This window comes from Candida metapsilosis (assembly GCF_017655625.1).
Source record: "Candida metapsilosis strain BP57 chromosome Unknown scaffold4, whole genome shotgun sequence".
In the NCBI taxonomy this organism is placed as follows: domain Eukaryota; kingdom Fungi; phylum Ascomycota; class Pichiomycetes; order Serinales; family Debaryomycetaceae; genus Lodderomyces; species Lodderomyces metapsilosis.
The window spans coordinates 650,939-665,066 of record NW_027138162.1 but is presented as its reverse complement, the minus strand read 5'-3'; the positions used below and the strand labels follow the sequence as shown (position 1 = coordinate 665,066).

The window sequence follows — 14,128 nt, the reverse complement described above, 5'->3', positions numbered from 1 at the left end:
GGTATATACATATATATTACAATACAATAGTTACCTCCCTTATTTTATCAACTTTGCTGCTCTAGCATTTCCATGTTTCCTAACCTCCATATCCATCAAATCCTTAATCCGATGACTTCCAGCAATCCCAATACTCAACACCTTCTCCAACGAATCCAAAGGCAACTTATCCTCCAACAACAACAATGCCAATTTTTCACTCTTCCCAATGACCCCAATAGTAATTGAACTCACATCCACTTCTTCCAAATTATTCAAATCTAGCAACGCAGCCTGATCATAGAGACCACAACTGACACTACTCACATAATCATACATGGCAATACCGGCATCAATTAATGCCAATGTGATAGAATTCGTTATCGCAGCAAGCATGCCGCCATCTTGGCTCAAGACTTGAACATTGATGGAAATGTTTGTCCTTGGGTACAAATGCAACAACACCAGCTGTTCAAAAGTCCGCTCAAGCATAGTACGAAGTTCAACTAATCGTTTCTCCGACTTCGATCTCTTTTTCCTCTCAAATGTAGCGAAATTGGCAATGGTTAAATTGACTTCCAAATTAGCTCGATCTTGATTCATTTGCGCACGAGTACCAGGTTCCTGTGGACCTTGCACTGTGCATATGATTTTGGTGTTGCCTTGTTCAATGTATGATGAGCCATCGGAGGAGTTTGGGTGGGTGTTGATGCGGCATTCGAAACGACGGAGCTCGTTCCATCTCCTTCCGTCTATTCTGAGACCTTCGGGGGAATATAGCTCCATACGAGACATGCTTATAAGACTTGGTATTTATGTGGATGTTCTGTGTTGCGTAAAAGATCTCTGGTCTTATAATGCTGGAAAAAAAAAAATTCGATGGTTTTAGATGCGCTCACAGACTGCAAAAAGTATAAGCAATACACAATGCGATACAAAGTGGAAGTCCATGCTTGTCCTTTCCTTCATCTATAAACTTTTAATAAACTCACCAATACAAACACAATTGCTCAAAAAGAAAAACAACGATGAGTTAAACAAGGCATAATCAAACGTATTCTCACCAAGAAACTCCAATCGGTATGCATTATACAACCAACAACCTTGAGAAATGAGCCACAAACTTAGAATCAATACCCCATTAGCTCGTCTAGTCGTAAGTAGATTAGATTGAGATAGGAAATGAGGAAGAAAAATTAAGAACCAGATGAAGTATTGTGATGTGATTACTTTGTTAAATGTGACAAATGTAAATGTTTGTATGAATAGGCATGATAGTAAGTCTTGTTTTGCGAGTAGTAATGGAATGGCGATCCCAGATAGGAAAAGTTGCGGCAAGAATGCCAATGTCTCAATGTCAAAACTAAAAGCTGACGTGGTTGCTGCCGTTAATGCTGATTTGTAATATAAGACCATATTGTATACTGAAAAATTATGTCTATGATCAACTCTGGTGATATGATACAAGTAGGAGTTATCAAGGAATTCCTGTCCGTATAACCCATACATCAATCCATTGAGCATCACCAATGTCATAATGGTGATCAATACGTACTTGATATTTTGCAAATTGATCCATTTAACCACTGGATAATTGGTAATTGGAGTGGAGTTATTAGTCAAGTACAACAAGATACTCGGGATATATATCACTGGATAAATCTTGAAATGAATAGCTAAACCAAGCCAAAATGCCGAACGGAAAACACTCTGTCTCTTAATCAAATAATACAAAGATAACATAATCAACACCGTCAATACACTCTCCGATGAACCTCTAGTGCTTATCGTAATTACCATTGGATTCAAAAGCCACAACGACGACAAAATCAACTTTTTTGAATGGGACAAACTGACACCTTGTTTCCCACTTCCCAATAATGTCGCAACCAACACCCCAGTCACTAAATCACCAACCATGAATAAGACTTTACCAAAGTTGTACCATATAGGCCCCCAATTGTTCGGAAGGAGCATCATTGCAAGTAAGGGAGTATATCGATACGTTTCCCTAGAGTACGGCGATTGTCCATTGTAGATGTAATGCGAAGCATCTGAGAATACCAAGTAGTCAATATCGGTGTATTTGACGGGCATATGTTCATCTTGGTATAATCCGAAAAGAAAGAATCCTATTCGGAGTGCAATTGCAAGCACAATGATAGTTGATAAGGTGACCATTTGGATCTGTTTTGGTGAAGGTGAAACCAAAAAATTACAAAAGCTTCAATTTTTTCCTCGATTATCATATCACATTATCCGACTTCCTAATCTCCTCCCAGAATGTCATTAAACCCACAAGAGCAGGTCTACAAAGAATACCTAAACTACGACTGGAACGCAGATAAGGATTTCCAAGATGGACTAAAAGAAATCTTTGACGCCTATCTCACAACCAAGAAAGAGCAAAATCCACTACAGGAGCAACAAGAACCTTCAATTTCAAGCCTCGACAGGGCTCAACTAACAAATCAAGCCAAGCTGTTTTTCTTTTGTCAGAAAACGGGTCATATACTAAACTTAGAAGATTTTGAACAATGGAAGATCCATAATGGTGATAAGTTTATAAAGAATGGTCAAATTAATGAATTAGATGATGAACAAGACAAGAAGGAGAAGGAGAATGAAAATGAAAATGGTGCATCTAGTGATGAACCTCCGTATTCTTCTAATTATCAGCAGTTGGCTGAGTTGATAATGTCTGGGAAACCCGTTCCTGGGATCAAGGAAATTCCGCCGGTGGTTTTAACTGATCAAGGCTCTGAGCCTTCAGCTGCACAAAGAAAAAAGCCTTGGGAGGTGAATAACTGATGATAAAGAAGCTGACATCATTAAACGTTTTTCGAAGGTGTCAGTATCGAAGCTTCCTACAATACTCTTGGTGCTCAAAAAAAAGTTGACTATATCACTATAAAATTCTTTAGATGTATTGGTTTCCATGTCACGAATCATCACTGTAAATCAAAAAATGGCGGAAATGGAGTTTCATTGTAGCAGATTCCTCTGCTAAAACATGAACCGGTTATATTCTTCATTCCAGATTTCTTGGTAAACAAGTTTCCACACAACGCATTCAGTACATCATCCTTCCATGGAATCGATACCCATAAAAATTTGACTGATATAGGAAGTTCTTTTTTCAATGCAGATATTGTTTCTTCGGTTATTTTGTTCGATCTCAAATCTATCTCTTGCAACTTCTCATGAACACACCTATTGTTGTGTCCCATCGCCTCCACAGTAAAATCCTTTAAATGATTGCGTTCCAAACTGAGTCTTCTAAGCAAGGTAGTTGGTCCAGGGAAAAATAAATTGATTTTCTTAATACTACAGGAGCTAAAATCTATCACTTCAAGTTTAGTTGATAAAAAATTGACGGTCATAGTCTCACAAAAGCATTTCATGATGTTCAATTCCTTCAAATACTCTAATCTGCTTATTGCGGGAGGGATCTCGGTGAAATCAGTAAGTACCAAACTGACGTCTTCAAGATAATCCGGCAAGCGGAGTTCACGACTCATAAAACGGCATGATGTGAAGTCTAGATGTTTCAATTTGGGGCAACAAGTAAGATCTAGAACGTCTTGTCCTGTGAAGTCGCACCATGCCACATATAAAATAGTCAACGTGTGAGGATACAGGCAGAAGGTACATCTAGTATCTTGTACCGATAGTAGTTTCAAAATCTCAGGTAATTTGTAACGCCTTATAATTTTGTCATTTGATCCAAACAGGTCCAAATATAGTAATTTGATTTGAAGCTTTTCTCCGAGACTGCTGACAGAAAGATCACATTCTTGCATACTTCCAGTATGAACAGAAAAACTTTTGAGTGATTTAGGGAACGGCGGTGCGGTTAAAGATTTGATCTCATTGTCGGACAAGTTCAAATTTGATAAACGATTAGGAAACTTGGCATTGTCGACAGATTTGATAAAATTACCAGATAAATCCAACAGCTCCAAACTATCGGGGAATACAAGTTTATCAACAAAGTCTTCAATTTCACACCCTTTCAAGTCCAATTGTTTCAAGTTTGTAAACTTTGAAAAGTCTTTGGTGGATACAGCCCAGTCGATGCAAACACTTGAGCTCAAAGATAAGTATCTCAATCCAGTAGAGGCGTAGTTCAAAAGTGGAGTTGTAGTGGTGAGACTAGTAGCATGCAAAACCAATTCCTGCAAAGTTGATAAAATCTGTGCATCCGGAACCCATAATTGAGGATCCGGTAAGTCCTCGTTGATACTGTTCGAATAATGTCCGTTTTTGTCTAGCCCATTTATAATGAACGACGTTAGATTGACCTTTTTCTTGATCAATATCTTTTGAATGGCCTCAATGCATGTGCCACTCTCATATAATGCCTCCGTTGGAATATTAACCTCTATGCTCCTCATTTTCTTATGCACCAATGTTGATAAAACCACCTCAGCTGATTCGGCTAGACATTTCCATTTGTAAGTCAAAAGACACAATCGATCAATCAATGGGTATTGCACTCTGGGGGATTTTTTGCGTTTTCGTTTTCGTTTTTTAGTAACCCGGATATGGTCAGAATGCAATGCCAAGGTCTTCAATGAAAGTGGCAATTCAGAAAGATCCAAATCAAAACATTTAGAGGGCTGGAATAAAAGCTCTTTCAACTTGCGACAGCTCGCAAACGAACCCTGGACATTACAGTTGTGAAGATGTAGAACTTCGACATTCGCAAATATACTCAAATCCAACACCTCGTCTGTACTAATTAGCGGCTCAAAATTGATTGAAATTCGGGTCAAACGTTCAAATAACCGGTGCATCAAATTATATGGCTGGGTCAAGTTCATGTTATTGCGCACCTTGGGTAATGAATAAGCTTCCACCTTAGCATAAACTTTCAACTCGGTCCCCTTTGTTGTCTCCAAGTTAGATAGCAAATCAAGATAGTTCAAAAAGTCTGGCTCATTGTGCATTTCATAGTAGATCCGAGATTCTACATTCAAGCCTTCCCGGGAACAGAATCCATCAATTACTTGAAATTCTTCCCATGTGTAAAAGTAGTGAACATTTTCAAACCCACACTCAGAAGGACTATCACCAAAGTTTGAAGGTCTCTCATATAAATCATGAAGTATATCTAAACCGTGACGTAGCATAATGCATGAGTTTTGAAACTTTTGGAAAATAATTTGTTTTAAAGCATACATCAGCAGTAAAATCGACGCACCATCTTGGGAAAGAAGTCCTGATAAGTTTTCAAACCCCACAATCGATATGATTGTATGTAGGATGTCAACGGGGAGGATATTCAACTGCACGCGTGAACTGGAGATGGCCACTCTCATGCAGATATTTCGTGGTTGTGTAAACACTAGGGGGATCCAACTTTGGCATCCCACTCATTTTATAACTAGCTTAGGACAGCATTTTATATATGGAACCTTGGACTGTAGACCGGTGCATACATATTGACAATAAGAAAGTGCAAGAAAATTGAGGCCACTCAAATGGTAGCAGTTAGCTTTTTGATTTTAAGAGAGTCAATACTTGTTGTATTTTCTATGGTATCTATAAAGGTTTGAGCGTGTTGTTTCTCTTTTCTATACTAGTGACTTGCTCACTGGTCAATCAATGGAGCGTTGTAATTTACGTCTTTATAATCCCAAAGGAATGTCAAGTTCGCTGGAGCTGTGCTATCGCACTGTTTTGAATAGTCTATACCATCCAATCTTGACCTCACAATATCAACAAATTGATCAAACTCACAAGAGAAACCAACACCATTACTGCAATCGGGGAACGGTACAACAGCATCATTCATGATAAATCGAACATACTTTTTGTCATTGCAGTTTAATTTCTCCAAGTATGTTCTACCTCCTTGTGGAAACATTTGAGCTGCATTGTATGGGTTCGGAAAAGGGACATGGTCAACAGGCAAATCCTTTTCTGGATTGATCAATCCCATAGATGATAGGTAAAACTCCATATCTGTATCATGAGTAAACATAACCCAAATTTTATTGGTTGAAGACTCGTCAAGGAGCAATCTCAACGATGCTTCTACCATCGGGGAACCCACGGTTGTACTTAAATTGTTACCCTGTCCAATGGAATAGTAATTAGTCAAGTCGTTTTCATACCCGCTCTTTATAAATTCCTCGTTGGTGAATAGTGAGCAGAAAGGTGATGAACCTCTAACATTTAGCTCAAAAGCACACCATAAGAATAGCCTAGACACTTGTGAAGTTGTTAAATTCAACCCTGGATTCTGTTGCTGCCATCTATTCAAAATGTCTTGTAGATAACTCTTGTCAAATTTGTCAACAATGTCATCATTATTAATGTTCTCCAAATTCTTACAGGCGTAACGTGGTGTTAATGAATTGGCACCCATTTTAGGGTCCTCGTCAACAACCACATACTCGACAATTTCATCTGAATATTCATCACCTAAGAATCCACGGGCAAAGTAGTTTGCAGTCTGGTAACATCTGCCTGAATTAGTAGTGAAAACAGTAAAATTACCTCCACTGTACAACGTACCGTACCGTTGTCTAAAGTATGCACCATGACGAAGCGCAGTTGTAGTACCAGCGAATGTACCTTCCGAATTTGTTGGACTAGTCTCTTTCTCGTAATACTCTTTGTTTGTAACAAAGTACTCATAATCATTCAAGAACGACAAGTCACCTTTGAAATCTTTGCCATAGCTCTTGAACACATTCATTATTTTGTCAAAAGTAGCACCATCACCTTTCGAAGGGAATCTTTCACCGTGACGTGATATCATCTGAACTTGCTCTACCGTACACTGTTCCGGAATATCAGTACTTATACCATATCTCGATCCTTGCTTGTAAGGAGCTGATCCACCGAGAAAATTAATAACTGAGTATTGATCAGTGGCTGCTTGTTGTGGAGTCGCGACATCCTGGAAAATAGACTGGCTCACAAGCAATAAGTTGGAGTGTAAGATCTTGGAAAAGGAAACCATAACTATCGGTGAAGGAAGTGAACACTATATCATGGACGTTTTGTAATTGTTCATTGGAGCGGGCATTTGTACCTTTATATCTTTGACTGGGAAAAAAATTACAAAACTTTCAACAACACGTGGGGCGAAAGAAACAATGAATTACAATGTTAAATTTGGCAACATTATGAAAGATCAATCTCCTATATGAATTCGGCTCGTAACCTGTCAGGTTGGCATTGTTCTTTGACATGCAAGTCGGATAAATTTTAGAATGTTGTGCTATTGGCCACCACGGGCACTGTTTGCAAAGAGTGGAAAGCTGCGCTTAGGCAATATCCTTATAATACCAATTGGAAGTATATCCTTATGTGTTAATACTGCTCGTATTCAAATGATTGTGGGATAGAATTTGACTCTTAGATGGTGAAGATTCAAAGATGAAAACGCAAGGAAAAAAATAAATTAAATATCAAATTGAAATCCACTCCTTCTATGGACTAATCACCTCATCCATCAACTTAGTTAATGAGCCAACCAGATTCTCAAGTCAAGAAAGAAGTTACTGTTAAGAACGAGAATGGAAATAGTTCACCTGCGAAAAACGGATCTCCATCACCTGCGAAATCAGAGGAATGGCAAACAATACCTTTAAAGTCATGCGGTCCTGAAGAAATCGAAGACATTAGAGTCCACTTAATGAAATTTGGTACAAAGCAGGATGTGGATATTGTAAAAGACTTTGAAAAACCAGTGAGACTTCATAGAAAAGATCCTAGAAATATGCAGTTTCATCTTACTCGACAGGAGTTGGATCAAAGGCGAAAGGAGAAAGAGGAGGCAGAAAAGGAGAGGCTTGAACGTGAAGCCGAAGATGGAGTCGAAGGATCAAGCTCAGCTCAAGGTGCAAATCCAGATTCAATGCAAGATTCCAGGTATAATAAGGGTCTGGCTGATATGTCACAAGTAGCACCAGATGGTGGTGCACGTAAGAATAAAAAGAAGCTATTTAAACGAAAGACGAAGCAAATCAATCTTATGGATGAAGCAAAGAGGAAGTTACGATACGAAGAACATTATCCATGGGTGATTGAAGACTACACTGGGAAAAACGTCTACGTTGGAAACTATGAGGCCGGATCGACAGAGCAGCAACATGTATTGTTTGTATTCGACAAGGATGGATTCAAAATGATCCCTGCAGAAAAAGTGTATAGGTTTACTCCTAGAAATAGGTATGCTACTTTAACGCTAGAGGAAGCAGAAGCCAAAATGGAAAAGAACTCAAGTGTCCCAAGGTGGTTGATGAAACATATGGAGAATGATTCCATAGCAGAGGGGTCACCAGATCAAAGATTCAAAAACAATTCCCCATCAGCAAATGGTAGAGTTATTAGCAATGGGGGCGCACAAAATAGACGCATGAGGACAGTAATGGGAGGCGATGCGCGTTCGGTTGAAGAGAGAGATTCTGATCATGATGATTTGGATTTTGAGGAGGAGTTTGCTGATGATGAAGAGGCGCCAATTATGGATGGAGATGAAGAGGAGAATAAAATGTCAGAAAAGAAAATCAAGAAGGATATGTTGAAAGCATCGGCGTTTAAAGCTGAAAATGATAATGATGATGACGAAGATTATGATCTAGATGACTTGTTTGAAACTGAAAAATCACGAAAAGTGGACAAGGAAGGTAAAAAATTGAGAAAAGTTTTGAACAAGAGAGAAGGAGGTATTTACGATAGTGATGATGAGGAACAAGGATTGATGCCATATTTGTCCAAATCAGACTTGGAAAGTGAAGAAGAAAGTGATGACGAGACGGGAGTTAGAGTCAAGGATGAACCAACACAGGATGCTTCAACAGGAGAGGTGCAAAAATCAGGCGCCAGATCCTTTGTGGTGACCTCGACAACTGATGGATTTGTTGTGATGAAAGCTCCAAAGCAGTTTCTTTCTACTTTACCTCCTGGTGAATGGAATCCAAACGTTCCTAAACGGTCTACTCCGGAACCATCATCTCCTAGGAAGAAAATCAGATTGGACGAGAACCAGCCAGTGGTCACAGTCAAGAAAGAGCCATCACCATTGGCAACTTCTGTGCCAGGTTCACCAGTTGACACCAATGCATTAGCTGACTTGAATGATGCAGGTCCAAACAATTTGTTGGTAACTGTTGACGATGTCTTGACCATTGTAAGAGACCATCCGTTGACAACAAGAGAGCTTTTAGGTGGCTTGAAAAGCAGAATCAGTGCACACCCCGATAATAAGCAAAGAATTATTGCTATTGTCAAGCTGAACTTGAAGTTGGTTGATGGAAAATTGGTGCTCAAAAGTTGAGTCCCCCTGATGTAGTGTCTATATTATCCTTTACAAATTTATACAATTTCAACTATTTTATCATCATCTTCGTCGCTTTCAATCTCCTCAATTTCAGCAGGGTCAGGAGCTTCGTCTCTTTGTAATAATTGAACTACTCTATCACATAATTCTCTCACATTTTCATCTTGACTTGCTTTATCCAATTCTCTGATTATAGAGTATACCCTCTTTTCTCTGAAATACATTCTTGCTGGCTTAGTTGTACACAACAAAAGTAGAGATTCCAAGTGGGTGCATTGTATACCAGTTAATGGTTCTCTTGCCTTGTCTGGTGGTAGTAACTGCAATTCATCAGGTAAATCAAAAACTTCATCTTCATCGATCTCTTCAGGACCAGCTAATGGCAAGAGGAGGAACGGTAGTATGTTGATCTTTGGCTCAGTCAATAACTTCATATGCGCATTCGTATCAAACAATGAGTTCTTGATTGTGAATGCCACACCTTCTCTTCTAATCTTATCGTCATACTTTTCCGTAAAGACAAGCAATTTCGAAATTGGCACAACCTTATCATATGCCTGCTCAGTAATGAAATAAGAACGTCCTTGTTGAAACCTCGACAAGTCAGCAAAAAAGTATGCAAGGTAGTCAAAATTGGCTTGTGTGTTCAATTTGTAATCATTCCCTTTGACAAAACAATCCATTAAACAATCAATAGCCTTTGATGAGCTAAACACTTTCTTTTGAGATTCATTTAACTCAACTTCAAACTCAAACACCTTGTTTATAGCATCATTTTTGGCCAAATTGTTCAAAAGGATGCACATAATGTCGGCATTGGAATTTTCAAGACTGACAATCTTGAGAACCAAGAACTTTAGGTACTCCAAATCTTCGACAATCAAATTCCTCATGGTTGTGTCGTCACATAGATTAGCAAGGATTGTAGTGGATTGTCTGACTAATGTCTTGCTGTTCGTTTGAGACAACTTCTTAAGATCTTTAATGGCTTCATAGTTGTCGTAGGCGAATATTTGTTGGTTAGCGCCAGTGGAAAACCCGACAAGATTATCTAACGCAATTTGCACAACAGCAGGTTGCGGTGAGTGGAGAAAGCCAACTAATTCTTCAAGCTCTGTGGGCATGACGAAAACAGGCGTAAGATATGAAGAAGGATAGGTTTTTCTTTTTCGTTTTTTTTTTTTTCTGTTTTTTTTTGCAGATTTGCGATGATATCATCGGTTGATACTAAGCAGACCAAAAGAGGAGATAGTTCAACTCACTACTCCTTGAAGAAGGAAAACAAGCTAGGTAGTGTTATGAGTTCACTTTGGGAGCTTCTATGGTACTTTTTTTTTATCAGAAAGTTGAAACGTCATCCCTCTTCATGCATTACGTATAATATTTGCAACAAATTGGGTGCAAAAATGGAAACAGATAATATTAACAATACAACCCCTCTGGCGTTTCTTTATACAAGCCCTACATAATCTTCTAAGTTCTCCACCTTCAATCCATCAGCCTCCTCGTGTAATTCAACCCAATGAACATTATTATAATCCTCTGGCGAACTGGCAGTAGCTCTCTTTATGTCATCAACTTTAGATGCTAATGCAAGTACAGCGATAGCATCAAACCCACCAGCACCGGGCACCACGCCTCCTAAGCAACCGTCTAATTTTTCAACACGATCTAACAATTGCGTTTGCACTAGTGGTTCAATTGGAACTTGTGCTTTGTCTGTCATCAGCTTCAACCTTAATCTAATTTCATGGAGTGCTTCAGATAAGGTCTTTATTGCATCATCAATTCCTATGTCTTTGAATCTTTCCAACGTATCCATAAACTTATTGTTAGCTTCATTCAACTGGTTGTAAATTCGACCACTCTCATCATGGTTTTCCTTCCTCCATTGAAGTACTTTGGACACCATTTTTGGTGTCTCGGACCCACCTTCAATATCTCCCATGAGTAAGTGCAAATCTGTAGGCAATGAGCACTTTTCGTGTTTGAAATCCCATTCCTTATCGACCACGGCCTTTAAAGCTTGTGGGAATTGAGTAGGATCATTTTCCAACACTGCAAGCACATCATTCACGACACTAGGTTGAAACCGACGGTACTTGATAGATCCATAGATTGCAGCAGCCACGTCAAATCCAGACCCAATCTTTTTCTGCGCCAAGCAATGTCCAATTTGAGCCAAGTTGTGTAAACGATCGATAGACGTTTCACTTTCGGGTGCAAGATACGACATCAATGCCGCTGTTACCACCGATACCAATCCTGCTGACGATCCCAAGCCGGTTTTAGGGACATCATTGATAGGCAAATCGTGGTACAAGAACTCTTTTTGGCCGTTCAGAGACACCCGTTTAGTCGTGTTGTTCTGTGAGTGGTACCCTGGATCGGAAAATATAGTCACTTTGAGGTTAAACTCTGTTGAAGGAAGAGTGTAGGACAACACTGTCTTCACTGCTGCCTCTAAGAATGGATTCCTCTTCCCATTGACCTCAATGGCCTCCTGCTTCTCTATTCTATACTTCCAGTCGCCTTCTTTGAATTGGGGTGACAACACATGCAAGGTTGAATAATCACCGGTGGTGGTTTCATCTTGATCAATGATTGCATGCATTCGAGAAGATAAAGCCGTCACGTACGCATCGTAGCTGGAGTCGAGTACTAAATATCCACCTGCTAATAGAGCTTTACCTGGTGCACTAAATGCTTTAGTCATATGATGTTCGGTGTGAGTGGTGTTTTGTAGAACCTTTTATGTGTTTGGAAATTTTTCCACAATCAAATGTTTTAACCTCAATCAACACCCACAAATGTCCGACGAGGAAAGATTGTTGCAAAAGTCCAAGGTTATTGGAATCATTGGTCTTGGAGACATGGGTCTTCTCTACGCCAGAAGATTCAGTGAAGCTGGATGGAAAGTAATTGGTTGTGATCGTGAAGAACAATTTGATCACTTGAGTCAAGCTTACAAGGATGAAAAGTTTTCCGTGAAAAAGAACGGGCATTTAGTTTCAAGAGAAGCTGACTACATAATATACAGCGTGGAGGCTGAAAACATAGACAAGATTGTTTCCCTTTACGGTCCATCTACGAAATATGGAGCAATTGTTGGTGGACAAACTTCATGCAAGACTCCTGAAATTGCAGCGTTTGAAAAGCACATGCCATCTGATACACATATTATCTCCTTGCATTCATTACATGGTCCTAAAGTGAATACAACTGGTCAGCCTTTGGTGGTAATCCCCCACAGAACCGATGAAGAAAACTTGCAATTCGTAAAGTGTCTTGTCTCCTGTCTCCAGTCGAAAGTGGTTTCTCTAACAGCAAAGGAACATGATAGAATTACAGCTGATACTCAAGCAGTTACACATGCAGCATTTTTGTCAATGGGAGTTGCTTGGAGATCGTGTAATCAGTACCCATGGGAAACACCCAAGTGGATTGGAGGTTTGGAAAATGCTAAAATCAACATTTCACTTCGAATCTTCTCAAATAAATGGCATGTGTACGCTGGATTAGCTATTACAAATCCCTCAGCGCATGATCAAGTCTTGCAATATTCAAAATCCACAACTGAACTATTTACTTTGATGATACAAGGCAAAAAGGAGGAATTGAACCAACGGTTACAAAAGGTTAAACAATTCATTTTCAAACACATTAAAGACCACGATCTTTTATTGGATGATAATATTTTGGAAAAGTTTTCCTTAAACAAGACTCCTCCTGAAGGGAAACAGCCAAATTCTCATCTTTCATTATTGGCCATTGCAGATAGTTGGTATAACTTGGGAATTGTACCCTATGACCACATAATTTGCTCAACCCCATTGTTTAGAATCTTCCTTGGTGTGACTGAATATGTGTTTTGTACACCGGGGCTTTTAGAAGAAAGTATAGAGGTTGCTGCTACTGATACGTCATTTAGACAAGATGACTTGCATTTCACACTTGCTGCTGAGACGTGGGCAAGAATAATCAAGTTTGGAAACTTTTCCCTCTACAGAGATGAATTTGAGAAGACTCAAGCCTTCTTCCAACCTATGTTTCAGGAAGCTAATACAATTGGTAATGAAATGATTAAAACGATTTTAGAGAGAGTTAAAGAAAGGGAAGATAGAAATTAGTTTACATTAAAATTCTCTTCTATATTTACAGTAGATATACACACATACACATATACACATACCTACAACTGCTCATCCTTTATTACATCCATTAACCAGTCCAACCCTTCATTTAAACCTTCTCCTTTAATAGCACTTGATGCAACAATGCTCCAACTTCTATCTTTCAAATCGGTTAGATTCAATGCTTGTGAGACCTCGGCGGCTGTCATAGCTCCGGGTTGATCCTGTTTGTTTGCAAACACCAATAATGCACTATCTTGTAACTCCTCCTCCTTCAACATCGTGTGCAATTCTTTACAAGCTGTGTCAATACGATCCTTATCTGTAGAATCCACAACGAAAATAATAGCTGATGTGTTACTATAATAGCACCTCCAGTACGGTCTAATCGACGTTTGTCCTCCTAGATCCCAAATATTTAAAGTGATATTTTTATATTTTAAAGTTTCAACATTGAACCCTATGGTTGGTTTTGTAGTCACCACTTCCCCCATTTGTAAACGATATAATATAGTGGTTTTACCAGCACCATCTAACCCCAATATAAGGATTCTCACCTCTTTATTCATCCCCCATAACTTGCCGAATATGTTTGCAAAACTGAATGCTTGTCCCATTGTGTGCTTCTTGATTTGTAATATTTTGATCAATGAGAAGTTTAACAAAATAAGGTATCAAGGAAATGGGTATTCCAAACAAAAGTAACAACAGCCTT

The 14,128-nt window shown here is 39.0% G+C and overlaps 8 protein-coding genes and 1 pseudogene across 9 annotated transcripts; 3 read left to right on the top strand and 6 right to left on the bottom strand. All coding sequences in view use genetic code 12, as the record gives it.

Moving 5' to 3' along the window:
* Window positions 1–39: 39 nt before the first annotated feature.
* I9W82_003681 lies at window positions 40–2,160 on the bottom strand (annotated as a pseudogene). Its single transcript has 2 exons — window positions 1,184–2,160; window positions 40–721 (listed from the first exon to the last, which is right to left on the bottom strand). Coding segments are annotated over exons 1-2 (1,659 nt in total).
* Window positions 2,161–2,262: 102 nt separating this feature from the next.
* I9W82_003680 (uncharacterized protein) lies at window positions 2,263–2,790 on the top strand (the record flags this gene model as incomplete). Its single annotated transcript, XM_067692672.1, has 1 exon — window positions 2,263–2,790. The coding sequence occupies one exon, from the start codon at window positions 2,263–2,265 to the stop codon at window positions 2,788–2,790; it is 528 nt and encodes a 175-aa protein (XP_067548078.1).
* A 140-nt stretch (window positions 2,791–2,930) lies between these two features.
* On the bottom strand, window positions 2,931–5,114 carry I9W82_003679 (uncharacterized protein; the record flags this gene model as incomplete). Its single annotated transcript, XM_067692670.1, has 1 exon — window positions 2,931–5,114. One exon carries the CDS (start codon window positions 5,112–5,114, stop codon window positions 2,931–2,933), a length of 2,184 nt encoding a protein of 727 aa, XP_067548077.1.
* Window positions 5,115–5,575: 461 nt separating this feature from the next.
* Window positions 5,576–6,955, bottom strand: PHO114 (Pho114p; the record flags this gene model as incomplete). Its single annotated transcript, XM_067692669.1, has 1 exon — window positions 5,576–6,955. The coding sequence occupies one exon, from the start codon at window positions 6,953–6,955 to the stop codon at window positions 5,576–5,578; it is 1,380 nt and encodes a 459-aa protein (XP_067548076.1).
* A 507-nt stretch (window positions 6,956–7,462) lies between these two features.
* TFG1 (transcription factor IIF subunit) lies at window positions 7,463–9,277 on the top strand (the record flags this gene model as incomplete). The annotated part of the gene is made up of 1 exon (XM_067692668.1): window positions 7,463–9,277. The coding sequence occupies one exon, from the start codon at window positions 7,463–7,465 to the stop codon at window positions 9,275–9,277; it is 1,815 nt and encodes a 604-aa protein (XP_067548075.1).
* A 38-nt stretch (window positions 9,278–9,315) lies between these two features.
* On the bottom strand, window positions 9,316–10,404 carry HGH1 (Hgh1p; the record flags this gene model as incomplete). Its single annotated transcript, XM_067692667.1, has 1 exon — window positions 9,316–10,404. One exon carries the CDS (start codon window positions 10,402–10,404, stop codon window positions 9,316–9,318), a length of 1,089 nt encoding a protein of 362 aa, XP_067548074.1.
* A 326-nt stretch (window positions 10,405–10,730) lies between these two features.
* ERG8 (phosphomevalonate kinase) lies at window positions 10,731–11,996 on the bottom strand (the record flags this gene model as incomplete). Its single annotated transcript, XM_067692666.1, has 1 exon — window positions 10,731–11,996. The coding sequence occupies one exon, from the start codon at window positions 11,994–11,996 to the stop codon at window positions 10,731–10,733; it is 1,266 nt and encodes a 421-aa protein (XP_067548073.1).
* Window positions 11,997–12,090: 94 nt separating this feature from the next.
* TYR1 (prephenate dehydrogenase (NADP(+))) lies at window positions 12,091–13,410 on the top strand (the record flags this gene model as incomplete). Its single annotated transcript, XM_067692665.1, has 1 exon — window positions 12,091–13,410. One exon carries the CDS (start codon window positions 12,091–12,093, stop codon window positions 13,408–13,410), a length of 1,320 nt encoding a protein of 439 aa, XP_067548072.1.
* A 62-nt stretch (window positions 13,411–13,472) lies between these two features.
* ARL1 (Arf family GTPase) lies at window positions 13,473–14,030 on the bottom strand (the record flags this gene model as incomplete). The annotated part of the gene is made up of 1 exon (XM_067692664.1): window positions 13,473–14,030. The coding sequence occupies one exon, from the start codon at window positions 14,028–14,030 to the stop codon at window positions 13,473–13,475; it is 558 nt and encodes a 185-aa protein (XP_067548071.1).
* Window positions 14,031–14,128: the final 98 nt, after the last annotated feature.